Source organism: Chlamydotis macqueenii, chromosome Z (genome assembly GCF_036417535.1).
Source record: "Chlamydotis macqueenii isolate bChlMac1 chromosome Z, bChlMac1.mat, whole genome shotgun sequence".
NCBI classification, from domain to species: domain Eukaryota; kingdom Metazoa; phylum Chordata; class Aves; order Otidiformes; family Otididae; genus Chlamydotis; species Chlamydotis macqueenii.
In genome coordinates, this window is record NC_141593.1 from 66,341,451 (window position 1) to 66,355,979 (window position 14,529).

The window sequence follows — 14,529 nt, forward strand, 5'->3', positions numbered from 1 at the left end:
CGTCACTTAAAAGGCAGGCTCCACGGAGGTGAAGTATTGCAAATTATTTGCTTGGCTTCTGCAGCTAAAGAATGACTGAAGATGACCTCTTCTTTTTAACAACAGCTAGGCAAAAAGACTGACGTTATTTTTATATATATACACACACCCTATATATATGTTAAGGGGTTTTTTTTTCAGTTAAAAAGCATTAAAAACATTTAAATTTATCACCAAGAGCTTAATAATTTACAGCCCACAGCTTATTTCCATTTTAAATCCTAAGCAGTAGTTAAGAGGACACTGGTGAAATAGGAGAAATAATTGAAAAGGCACATCATTCTCGTGAGGGTGATGAATACAAACAGATCAGCATCACGGAAAATCTCTGAATATCTGCAACACAGGGCAAGCCCTAGAAGGTCAAGTGGTGGCAGACAGGTTCAGCTACCCTGGGGAAGCCCACATTGTCATACTATCTGTTCTTATTTAAGAAAAAAAATACTACCATTCAGGCTTTCTGTATGGTACCTCTTCTGTGTGTGAGAGAGGATTTCTCTTTGAAAGGAGTGCAATTTTACTATGAAAATCTGATAAAGAATTTCTTCCCATCCAAGGATTTTCTGAGTAAGGAAGCTCCAGTCATTAGTCACAATCTGGCATTAAATATTTGCTGGTCAGTCACAAACAGAGAAGCTTCTTGAAAAGTCTGGTGTCTATGGAAGGGCTCTCCAGAGAAGAATCCTTTCCAGCAGATGCCACGTTGTCAGGTAGGAGAAAAGTAGTATAAGCAACAGTAATGCAAACCACAAAGCTAAAAAAAAAAAAAAAAGCTTTAAAATAGTCATACAATGGTTAAGAGCTAAGACCTAGTCCACCAAAATGAATGAAACTCTGGCTATTGACAGATACGAGGTGAGAAATTAATCTGAAATATGCTTCATGTCAAGATGCATCTCAGACATTTTCTCTAAGGATCTGGAAAAATGTTTGATTCAAATAAACCCAGAACAGATTTTTCTGCAAGGAATGAAAAATGTTTTAACTACATAAGCTTAAAAATATGAAAGTGAACCAGAGGCAAAAAAGTGAGACAAAAAATAGAGGATTTAGAATAATTTCTGAAATTGTGAGCAAATAGCCAAAAGAACTCCCTATAGATGAGAGTATCAAATGTTTCAAAATTTCCTATTTATCCTTTGGCAGCAGCACTAACTAAATCCTCACGGGGGGGGGAAACGTGGAAAATTTTCAACATCTTTACTTTAAATATCACATGGTCTATGCATTAAGCAGAAAAACAAAAACTGGCAAAAGCAGGTGAAATTTTAACAGTTCCAGATTTGTACTAGCTAAGCTGTCTAACTTGGGAATACTAAAGTTTACTTTAATTCACAGGTTAAAAAAATGATACACATTTCATTCTCTTAGTTTCTTCAGTGGAAGTGACAAAGTGGCAGGTTTCTACTTAAACCCCACCTGAAATTTCCTGAAGCCTCAAGCTAAGAAAGTTCATTTGGAAGAATATTCTTTTCAATAGGCATGGAGAGGACAATTCTGTTTTCAAAAGCATTTATAAGATAGTAGGTGTTACTTGATGTTTATTAAATGTAACATGAACAGGATACCTGAAGTTTCTTTCTCCCCCCCTTAAAGAATACAGTAAAATTCTTTGTAATGTATCAGATTTTCTGCTTCAAAAGTAATTTTCTCTTTTTCTCTCTCAAATGCTCTCAAAAGGCACCAATGATAAGTTACTATGGATAAAACAGAGAATGTAATGTGATTCCAAGTTTATCCTATGGTGTACATCTTAATATTCAACTCAAAGGAAAAGGATGCTTGGTTTTGTAACAAATCCAAGTTTCTGAAGTAACACAGGACCTCTCAGACTAGTCCTGAAATGTGCTGTCCTTGATACTATATATGAAAATACAATTGTATTGTATTAATTACATAGGGTTTTTTTGAGAATAAAACAATAAAGGAATTCTTAAATATCCCAATGATATTTTTATTATTCATTTAAACAGACCTGTTCATCACACTATGCTCAAGAGCATGATTAGAAAAAACAATCACTACTACTCTGTATTTTTTTAACTCACAGAATGAGTTTAAGAGCTGAGCAATTTAGACAGAGGTGACAGCACTTAGATTTTTTTTGAGGTCTGGACAATACTAAATATCTCATAAATCTAATTCTCGAAGTAGAGAATCACAAATGTCACCAGGCACAGAGGTCCTATTAAAGTATCCTCATTTACCTTTCCAGAGTGCCTTTCTTTATCATATCCCTTGGTACACACACATTTACAGTTCTGAGCTGCCCAGTCTCCTCAGCCCATTCTGTACTTCTCACAACACACAGAGCAACTGCAGAAACCCTTTTTCCCCACAACAAAGTCAGGGAAAGTCTATCAGACTGTGTAAGTATCTTCTCAACATCTATATGTAAACAGAAGTCATCAGATCTTCAGTAAAGGCAGATTTTGCTTCAGAATAATAATGAACAGCTTTTGTGAGGAGTGTACAACAGTTCAACATAATACCCCCATGTAACTCCTCCGGAGATTAAACTACAACATTAATGCTTGCTACAACAGTATTTATATATAGTCAGTTGGCTCCATGAATAGGAAATAACATGATTTATTGCAAAGAGTAGATTTCAGACAAACAGGTATTTAGAAGTCCAGTTTGTTATGATTTTATTTAAACAAACAAGAGTTTAATGTTTTCATGCCACATTTGCACTTAAGTCTTAAATAATCATGACAAACAGCAGAAGTAGTTAAGGAATGCACTAATTATTGACCTTAGTGAATATACAAAAAACTCAGCATTATAGGTTATACAAAGTAAAGAACATCTTAGTTACTTTCCCAAAATACTGCAGCAGCCGAGACACAGTGATATGCCTTACAAGGGCATAGGAATGTAATTTAGAAATCACACGGGAACTACCCATTTCCTTTAATTTCACAAACAAGACAAAAGCAACATTCAACTCCACACATTGATTTTTCAAATTATGTCTATACAGTACCTTGAGTTTTATCCAAATAGTAAAAGTTAGACATGTCGCTTATTTAGTAAACAGTTATGCAGTAAATCTCTATTACATTTCTTCCTTGGTTTTACCTGGAGTAGCCATGTTATTTAAAAGAGGGCAGGTTTGGCACTTTTATACTGATGTCACCAATATTAATATTTCTTGGGATCTCTGGCAGATTCATATTCTTTACAGCTGAAACAGCCCGGGCTGGAGCTCCTGCTAAACCAGCCTGTGTATAAAGTGAGGAAAAATGAAAGTCAGGCAAAGTTGATCACAAGAAGATCCATCAGCAATATACATAGACAAGTAAGTTTTCAAGTATTTCCATGGTTACACAATTAGAAAGACCAGATGGTAATTGTGTTTGGAATGAAATGGGTTATTTGGAAATATTAAACCAGAAAGAGAAAACAGTTCACACATTCCTTTTTTACATGGTAAAACATGTAATGTCAACTTGATGGAAAAGTATGCAGGGAGGAATAGGAGGCTTATCCAAGCGTATATAATGTGTAGGTTATAGAACAGACAGTCTTGAGGTATTTAAAGTCCAATGTGCTGTCTTTGTCTCTTATCTATTCTAAACGTTCACATGGTTCACAGTTGACTAACATTGGTTATAGGCTCAGAATACGTATCCTCCAAGCACCAAGCTACTGAATGTCAGTTGAACCATATTACTTATCTAAATTAATATATATATAAAAGGTAATTCGAGGTGGCTTAGCCTAAAACAAAAAGGATAAACACCTTGCATTTGTAGGTAATAAAGAGCATGCAGAGAGATCATTTCTGTAGACCAACTGGAGTAATCTGTTGTCCCACAGTATCTAATTATACACTAATATATCTGCAACCCCCAGGCACACTGGAACATTACAGAATAACCTGGTTATGTCAAATTAAACATTTAAGTACCTATTTTGTATTAAAGTCCTCTACTGTGCATAGTCCCTCTTCATTTAAAGCCAGAGCCTTTCTGTATAAATATGGAAGTTTTACAATACTGACTTCAGTGAAGTTCTGCCTTTTAGATAAAATAACTGCCAGGTTATACACTAGGGTATATTACTGAAAAGCTAACAAAGATGATTTACAGCTCAGAGGTCTGAATACATACAGAACATGATCTTTTCCTGTCACTTCTGAAGAACACCTTGTTATTTTAAGAAGTATAAAAAAAGGCCAATAATTAAGTTTTTGCTGTATTTGATGCTGTGTATAAAATGTATTACTCATTTTAAGTATTAGAATGTTTCTCCTAAAAGTTCAGATTCTCTATGTGTATTTAGAATTAGCTGTGTGGCTTTACTTCAGGCTTGCCATGAAAGTAGAAAAATCATTTTTGTTCTTGCTGGAAAGAAAAAAAAGGCCTGTAAGATTTTAAAAACAGAGCTCTTATTTAGAGAAAAAGACACCATATTCAAAATTCTGTGAGTATGTAAAACATCTAACTTTTTATTTTGATGTTTTAAAAGTAGGATTAAAAATAAAAAAGAATTAAAGCCACAAAGTTATTTTTAGCACTACTACACTTTTAGAGTAAGGCATCTTGCAGGCAAAAAAAAAGGAGCAATGCACAAGAAACAAAGCAACATGCTAAGATATGGTTAAAAAAACCACTAAACCTGTAGAAATGGAAGGTCCTGAAGTAACCAGTGCATTTGCAAATAAAATAATTCTTTGCAAGAAAGACAGCAAAACAAAGCAAGAACTGGAAAAGTTTTTGTCATACTTGATTATTAAATAGGGTTGGTAGATGACTGCTGCTCCAAGTATAACATTTTCAGATTCTTGATTTTGACTGACATTCATTGCAATTTCAAGGTATAATTACTGAGGAGTAAACCTGACTTCTGTGGTGTCCACTTGCAACTCCTTAGATAACAACTCTACTTTTTGAAGGCTGTCCAAAAAAAATTTTTTTCCCTTTTACTATTCTCTTACAAGAAATAAACGTAAGGTCAAATTAACATAAGATTTCCACTTAAAATCATACCTACTGTTCTCCTCCTCGCTTCAAAAACATAACCCATCATGAAAATAAAAGAGATTAAAGTTTCCAATTTTGAACTAACCCTTTTATGTCATGTGGAAAGGCTAAAGCATCATAAATCCCTAGATTTTAGTCACAGGAGGATTGCCAGTATCAGCAACAGAGACCAAAAAGCCATGAGTCATCCATTAGAAAATCCCCCCTGCCAAACACTGACATAGGAGACATGCCAAGGTTGGGAAAGGCACGTGGGGGTAGGGGAGAAAGCTCAGGCAATCTTAACTCTCTAAAGCAACCAAATAATCTGTTCTCACTTGGGCCCTACATAATCCAAACCATCAGTTCTCAGAAGTATAGATTAAGTAAAACTAAAAAGGTGCAAAAAAGTATTTTCAAAGCCTGCTTTTCCTCGGTTTCCCTTAACATCACCAAATCTATCAAGTCGTCTACTTCAGAGACTGTTTCATTTGCAATACCTTAATGAAGGGGAAAATCTGGACCTAACCCTAGCAGTACTAACAGATGCAAGTATCCCAAATCTGCATCCCTGAATCTGCAATATCTTAAAGGAGCAGTATTAGACACTGTAATGTCTTGTTATTTATTTAAAAACAGCGCAGAAGATATGATGCTGCTCAACACTGTCCTTTTATAGTTGAGAACTTGGAAATACTAATTTGAAATAAAGAAGTAACTACCAGTGAAGTTTTAATAGACAAAACAGTAAATGTATTTCCTTTCATTTGGTTCTATCCTTTAAATTCTGTATTCAGTAACTGGATAAAGATTCTTTAAGCAAAACCAAAAGTGGAGCAATGTAAACTGTTTTCCATAGAGAAGATGAAAATACTAATAAAGTAGTAACAAAAGCAATGAATTATACAATTTGTAACTGAAACAATGGGAAACCAGAAAAATATTGTAAGTGATGGACATGGTCCACACAAACAGGCATGGCTGGCAATTCAAAAGAGAGATGCCTTCTAGGTGACTAGGATGGAGATTCCTTACCCTAATTTAATGAAAGTTAATTACTCTTAATGGACAAGTAGAAGTTTTAGTATAACTGGTCATTATTTTTACCTACCTGCAGCTATCCTCTTTACACAGACTTACAGTCCCTGCCTCCCGCCCCAATGGCATAGGATACAATGGAGACACAATTGAGAATTATTTAAAATACCACAATTGACATGACCATTGCCCTTCCACCCCCCTATACAGTCACAACTTCCAACAGTCACATTTCATGAGGACCATTCTGGATCAGGGTCAGCGAAGATCCCTGACAAAAGTTCTGCAAATTTAAGATTACCTGGTTTTTTTTTGCCAGCGAGATTGTCTTACACTATCATATGCTGGAGTAGAGACTTTCAAACAATTACATTCTCTTCTCCCCTAATTCTCTCTATTAAGTGGGTTTGTAATTCAACTTATATATAATATGCATAGTAGAATGCTATTTATCACAATTAATGTAAACTCTATCAAGCACAATACAGTATTTCTAAGAGAGAGCAAACAGTTCACAAAAAATGTTGGATAAAATGACTGAAAAGTACTTAAACTTCCAAACCAGATTAACTAACACATTATTTCAAATGCTATTATATCCCAATGCCTTAGCATTCCTTTTTAGCACGTCAAACAGTGAACTGGTATGCAGTCTTTCCATTTATTTATCATTTCCTTGACAGAACATAACTTTATTTATAAACAGAAAGGTACTACAAGAAGTACTTGCAGCCCAGTGTGCTTTTAAGGAGTTTTATAGAGGTACCTGATTAAAACAGCCATCACTGTAACACTGAACTGGACAAGTTTCAACTGCCTTTTTTATCAAATAATTCAGCAGGTAAGTTGGTGAGATGCAAAGAAAAAACTGTTTCACTTGAAAAAAACCAAAACATGTAGCAAGCTTTAAACATGCAGTGAATGATCGGTTGTCTGTCACAGTGAGCGAATGACATAAGCAAGTGAAAATGAAACTTCTTAAGGCATATTAATGAAATTTCAGAAATACAGTACCAATTGCATATAGCCGGTATTACAACAAGCCAATACAGCGCTTTTTTTTTTTGCGACAGTTGCTTTGTATTCTCATTTGTTATTTAAGGCTGTACTTTAATGTTGAATCTCTATATTAAAATTTTAGGTTCAGTTACTGCAAAAAAATGCTTGTACTCATGTTCGTATACTTTTAGAGTGAAAGAGCAATGCCACATTTGCAAATAATAATGCTACTTTAAAGACTGAAATAGACACATTTAATAATAAAACTTTTATTCTACTGGTCCTAGTCTATCAAGTGAGAAATATGAGCTGTTGTTAGTTTACTTAGGTAATTATTTATCACTACAGGAATCAATTTTCTTCATTCTTATCATCACCCCTTCTCATAATGCCCCACTGATAACTTTATATGAAAGTGATCCCAGAAACATTGTTTTACTCTTTAAAAGAAATTCAGATCATTTGGAAAAAGTATTGCACATCACGAATGTAGTTAAATTGCATATACAAATAGAAAAAAGAAACACATTCAAATCGCTACCCCAAACAACTCTAAATAGAGCTAGCTATCATTAAAATAAACATATAAAAATATACAGCCTACTGGAAAACAAAATAATGAAGGCTAACGCTTTGCAAAATAAGCCACCCTTTTCCAGATATTTCACAGGTATTACCACCTCTCTGCTGCTGGTGTTTCATACCAATGCTTTTTTCCAGAACAAGTATGACTTCAAAGCAGCAGGGTTATGAAATCATGAAAGAATGCAATACATAATATAAAGGAATGATCATGTCCCCTGCTTATGAAGTTAAATAAATGAACATAATTAGAGAAAAAACAAAATGAAGTCTGCAAGTATACCAAAATGAGGCCAAACAGATAAGAAGACTTAAGACATACTCTTAGAAATTTTAAGCACTTGAATCACAAAGAGAGTAATGGATGGGAATGATTAATTATTTGTTTGTTTGTTTTTCATTGCCAGACCCAAAAATGAAAACAGAACATGTGTGAGCAGAACAGGGAAAAAGAAAAGTAGCTTTGCACAAATAAAATAAAATAAATTAAAAAAACAACCTGAAATCAAGCTCCCTACTGCTACAATGAAATGGAGATTATATGTTACAAGTGTTGTTGTATTAGGCAGAGGAAGGTAATTTGCTTGATTTTCTTCAGGTGCTATAGCATACTTCAAATTTAGGTACAATCTTTCATACTACCCCAAAATATTTTTAGCTAATGCTTTACAATTTAGTGCTACTAAATCCAATTACAGAATTCCATTTGTTAAACCTTAAAGGTATTACATTACTTTATCCTAGAAAGATCATGTAAAAAGTAAAGAACAAAGCTGTTAACAAATGAGATAAACTTCGTCAACTTAAGATTCCAGCTAATTTAAAATACCTGCAGATACTTTAAATGAGTGGAAATGAATTTTGAAGTACTGCAATTAACACTGACTGACATTCAAACTTTTGAGCGGAACTAAATGTTTCAAACAGCAAATGATGGGGAACAATGACCATAAACTGAACTTCAAACATACATTTTCATCCTCCTTTTTCAGTTCCTTGTCAATATTCATATTCAGTGAACATAGTTACCAAGATATCTTTAAGCAAAATCCAGTGACTCAGATTGAAACGGCAGCAAATGTACATCTGAAGTTGAGTACATGTGATAGCCCTTCTAATTTTATGTTTTATACACTTAAGGTTGAAAGATCAACTTTTGTATTTCTACATCATCTTTACAAATTGCACTGATAATTGTATTATGTATACATAAAACTATTTGAGTTGGTTTATTGGTTTTGGTGGCTTTTTTTTTTTTTTTTAAGTTTTCTTCACCTGAAACTTATTCTGAAACTTCTCTTTGCAAGCATATGAAAGTTCTTCGTTTCCATTTGGAAATACTAAATAGTGAAGTAAAAGAGTTCATATCACCTAGTTTAGATTATCAGGTACAAAATTCTTCCAATAAGGAAGCTTTTTCTATTACATCATCAAATCGTATTTTATTATCTGTGTGTTCAATTTTTATTCAGATTAGTTTTGCAGGGGTTTTTTTTTGTTAATATTCACACAAGTTCATATTCTTTTGTTTCTGAAACAATGATACAAAGAAAAGTTAAATTCTAAAATGCAGGAAGATAAATAAAATAAAAAATATGATGTCAATGGAAAGCTAGTAAAATACACTATAGCCAATAAAAAGATGAGGGAACTACAAGAAGAAACTAGCACAAAAAGTAGGCTACAAGGACTAGTATGGGTATTTTTACACATAATTTTTGAGTCTGGCCTACATAATTTATTGCCTTTGACATCATTTTGCTTTCCCTTTTTGTTAAAAGTACATTTTTTTCTAAAAGTCAGCAATACCTTTGTCTACCTGTCCTGTCTGGGAGACTGAAAGATAAAGGTCTGTAAGAGAGAAGAATGGAAAGAGCTAGAAAAGATCAGGAGGTTCGGAAAAAAATGAGGTCCAACTTAAAAGTTTAAATCACACGCAGTTGAACACTCCAAATAGAGAAGAGGTAGCCCAGGTTTACCTACAATACTTCCAGAAGCGCTGGATAAAATCCCAATGACCCCTCTCCCAAAAATTCCCTCCCTTAATCACAATGATCTTTTGGCTTTAGGAGGATTGAGCAGAAATCCATTCACAGATAAACACTGAACTGAAGGGTAGGGAAATGCATTTAAGACAACATTTCACAGGGTAGAAATAGAATTTCCTTTGTAGCCCATCCAAGTAATGTAAGAGCTGAATCAGAAATCAAAGCTAGGGACTCCCATTACAGGGCATAAGTAATTAACCTCTGTTGAAAGCGTTAACAACTTATTTGAGTTGATACCTTTGCTAAAATATTTGTGAATTTACTACCCACATTCACTCTAAATTCTAACTGAAATCCTGTTTAGAAACATAACTAAACAAATACCTGATGTCAAATGGCTACATTTTGTATATTAAGGGAAGCCAGGTGGGCACAATATAGAATATAAAATATTTCTGAAAATGTAGCTCAGTTACAACTTCATTAGCTTCATAATTTCAGCTATAAAATAAAAGGCAATTTAAACTTAAAGCAGCTATTTTATGGATGTAAGAACTATGACGGAGGTCTAGCAAGCCGAACAGACTAAAGCAAGAGTGCTGCGGCATAGGTGGCAGTCCTATGAACTACAGACTGTGTCAATAAATTTAAAAAAATATATTTTTTTTTTTTAAAGAAAACTAAGGAGATCCACTAGTTTTGATTTCTTAGTGACCAGCATTCAAAAATATTATTAATTTATTACTGATTTTGATATACATGAACTGGATTCACTTGTATCTTGAAAATACATGTTCAGGAAAGACATGTTGAAAGATTTACAATCCTGATCAAGAAGACAAAAGGAAAAGAAATAGCAATCAGGATATTTCTGTGGATATACATGAAACGAATGATTAATGATGTGAGGAAATAGTTACCAGGTATTGTGAAGTATCTCAGCTTTACAGTAACTGTTAAATTTGAAAAGAAACAGTCACTGAACTAACAACAACAAAAAAAAAGCATTTGTGGTGAGCAGACCGTGAAATGTTCTACTCCATCCCAGTCACCAAGTGTTTTAATTTATCACTGCTACTTCTTTACCTTCTATAATTCATTGCTGAATGCAAAGTAACAAGTTGCTATTTGCCTTGCATATGCTCTAAGCTCTACATGTTTTTTTATATCTTCTACCACATATTTTTATACTGAAAGCATCTTTAATGAAAGAATGACTTACTGATGAAAAATGGAAAACACCAAGTATTGCAGCTGGCTGCACTGAATTGATGTGCTTTAGATGGCTAGTCAGATACTAGTCTACAGTTGATTTAGTAACAGAATTCACATAATTAACAATAAATACCTTAATTAAATGTTTTTAGGTAAAACTGATATGCACATAATACACGGTAGGACATAGCTGCTCAGTAAGTTCAGCTTTTGGGACACTATGTTACTTTTCCATCAAATAAAGAAAAATATATGTATGCAGAAGTTATTCCAATATAGTAAAAATTTACAAGAATAATTCCAAATATTAATCTCTGTGATCAATGGCTCACTGAGTTTGAGAAAAATGTTAAAATTAACGTTTTGGACATCTTCATAATCTACAATACAATTGTTCTGGATGTATATTGCTATGCACTGTATCCTACCATACCTAGCTTCTTCCTGTTTTTCATACAGTGTTGTCTTGTTCTTGGATACAGTTTGAAAGTTGTGCAAAAACACACAATTAAATGTATTAAGACTTGAGGTGGTACAGTGTCAGATTTCAGAACTAGAAAAACAGCATACATTGTTCCACAAAAAAGCTGAAGAAGGCATTTCTCTCTTCGTTGCACTTAAGTTAAAACTAGGAAGTTCTCTAGGACTTCTCTTAAAATGTCATTTAGTTCATATTTATGCCACCTGTAATATTTCAATCTACTCAGCTGACTTCAACATTAGAAATAGTCTCCAATTCAAGCAAAAAGTTTGTTTAGAAATTTGAATATTACGCTTTGAAAATCAGATAATGGGTTCTTCTGTGGAATAACTCTCATCAATAAGAATCAATCACAGACTTAGCCAAGATGTACTAGTATTATTTTGGTTTACAAGGCAGGTCTGGTGATGTTAAAGGAACAGTAATATTCTGTGTCATAGCTAAAGTAATTCTAAAATCCTTTCTTAGTCTAAGTTTCTTTCCTAAACACAAACTCAACAACTGTTGAATTGAAAAGTGATTCCCACAACTTACGTGAATATCCCTCACTCAGACTGTTACGGGCATACACAGAAAACAATCTTCTCACTTGAATCTATTCAACTGAAGACCAAATGTTCAGATTACAGAAAGGACAGAATCCATATTTACTTCAAAGGGTCTAAAACTGAGCTTTAAATTCTATCTTGTCCATTTCAGTCCAATTTATTATTTTGTCTTGCAGTATTATTATGACACTAAATATCCTGCCATTTATTTCAGGCGCTAGACTTACTAGCAGACAGGAATATGCAGTCTGTGTATACACATTTTGGTTCTTTACCTAATTCCATTTAAGTGTTAATAGTCACTAATCCAGTATAATAAATCCACTGGAAATAAAATGCTTTCTGCAAGAGAAACTTAGAGAACCACAGAAGTATCTCAACAGCAATGGCACACAATGCTACTAGATACAAACAGCAAAAACTAATCAGCAGCGACTCTAAGCAATTATTACTTATCAAAGTTACGACATCCTAACCTAATGGTACATTATCAATTTTTAGCATTATAAGCAAGCAGCTGTACATAGTTTGCTACTGAAGGACAAACAGCATTACATAGGATGCATTTACTACAACCATGTTTTTAGCTTAGAAATTACAGTGTGTCACTCTTACCTCAGATTTCTCCAGTTTATTTTGAGCATCAATCTGAGTGACAATTTCATTCATGTTGGTCTCCAAAACCATTCCACCCATGACCATTTCAGCCAATATATTATGGACCTAAAAAAGACCAAAAGAAAATTTTAAAATGCAAAATGTCCTATATACATCTGGATAGATGATATCTAGATCCCTCAATACAAGGACACATATATTCTGTAAGTCACTTAATCCATGTTAGCAATTTATTTAAAACCATTTGGGAACAAAGCTCATAACTTCACATTTGTTTCTCCAGTATCTTGTTTGCGCACAGTTCTGTTACAAATTAATCAGTTATACTAATTTGCTTATCAATGCTAGAAGAAACTTCCACATTGATCATTCTTTTAGTACATGTTTTCTATCCAAGTACTATGGACAGGAGTTCTAAGGAGCAGTTTCTACAAGATTAAACAAATTTCTCATAAATAAATCTGTAAAAACAACTTTGGGCTACATCTATGAAGGAAGAGAGACACAGTGATGCTTGCCCACCATAAGCACTAAGACTAGGCTTAGAAGTAGAATTAACATACCTGAGCTGACCCATACCTGAGCTACACAACAAACAGGGAATCTTCAGCATCTAGGACTAAGATTGACAGCTAGGATTCAAGCTGAAGAAGGACTACATAAGCCAGCTGGGGATATTAATGAAATGTGTATGCCTAAATATCCCTCTTCCCTGCAACCCTGATCTAGGGACGTGAGCCCTGGTTCACAAATCTCTGCTTCAGTGTCTGTATCTGCACTTTATCTAAAGACTAATTTTTTTTAAAAAGGCAAGCTTCCACACTTCCTAGTAAAAATCCAGAGTTAATACGTAACATATAAAATTTTAATCCTATTATAATTCTGAAGACAAGGAACATTTTATTACTTTTCTCAAATAAACACATTGTACAATCAGATACTTCAAAGCATAACTCTGGTATTATTTTGGATATTCTTGCAATTTCCTTTCTATCAAGAATAGAAGTAAATCTCTAAACCAAACAACTTTAAAGATAAGTTGCAAGTAGTATATCGAAAATCACCACACTTCCCATTTTTGTGCCGTACTTCAAAAACAACATTGAAGAGTTGTTTCCCTGATAAATCATTAATATATTTCAGTAGAAACTTATGATGAATGTGTTTAGAGAGGCTGGAAATGGCTCTTCCTCTCTGCCTGCTGCTGCTGAGTAGAGCTTTAAGAATCAAATACTTATGAGAAAGATTAACAATCCTTACTCAGCCACTCTCTTACTTCTGGCATATACATATCCCTCGTAACATACTAAGTTAAAAAGCATAATAGAAAAGCAGTACCAAAGAATTAATATTCCTGGCTTCTTGTTAGCTTGATTTAAAAGCTTTTTAGCATCACAATCAGAAAAAAGATAAAAATAGTGTAATCTAACACTGATTTACCCTACATTGAGAATCCAAATGCACTGAAAGACATCACCAATATTTACTAAAACTTTTACTAAAAACTTATTTTTACTCATAGCACAAGGAAACAATTTATAGCTGTACACAGATAGGAGAGAGTAAATACATTGTATGGGCTGCCCAAAACACTAAAACAAAAAAAAATTTACATAATTTGTTTTGATTACAAATTTGCAACAATTATTTCACAGACACCTGATGAAAGATACAATGTATTCAACTGAATCAACTAAAAAAAATGCTGGTTTTTTGAGGCAATTCCCAATTTTACTCTCATGGAAGGCTTGATAATATAAGTTGATGATGCAAAAAGCCGACTGAAGTCTTGTTAGTATCAAAAAGAAAGTATCAAAGATATTAATATGGAAACAATTATTAAAAAAGAATATTAAGATAACACAAAATGGCATTTTTTTTCCTTAACCAAAAAGTTAACAAGAACCACTAACAGCATTTAGAAGACAACACAACTCTACCACTGGTGATGGTCATAAAGATCACCATTTTAAAGAGGCTGGCCTAAAGATGTTCTAGAATCAGAGTTTAAGCTAGTCAACAATCAACACAATATTAGGTTTGATAATTCC

At 33.7% G+C, this 14,529-nt stretch overlaps 1 protein-coding gene across 2 annotated transcripts in view; it reads right to left on the reverse strand.

The window, feature by feature from the left end:
- Positions 1-2,665: 2,665 nt before the first annotated feature.
- The window catches only part of AP3S1 (adaptor related protein complex 3 subunit sigma 1), a 38,670-nt gene continuing 26,806 nt past the window's right edge, over positions 2,666-14,529 (reverse strand). The window contains exons 5-7 of one of the 2 annotated variants that reach the window (XM_086770554.1): positions 12,476-12,583; positions 9,438-9,479; positions 3,128-3,266 (exon numbers count right to left, since the gene is read on the reverse strand). In XM_086770554.1, the coding sequence (XP_086626680.1) occupies positions 9,444-9,479; positions 12,476-12,583 (144 nt within the window). In that variant the 3' untranslated portion in view covers positions 3,128-3,266; positions 9,438-9,443. Of the gene's footprint in view, positions 3,267-9,437; positions 9,480-12,475; positions 12,584-14,529 lie in introns of both variants that reach the window. The other variant, XM_086770552.1, reaches the window with a different exon arrangement.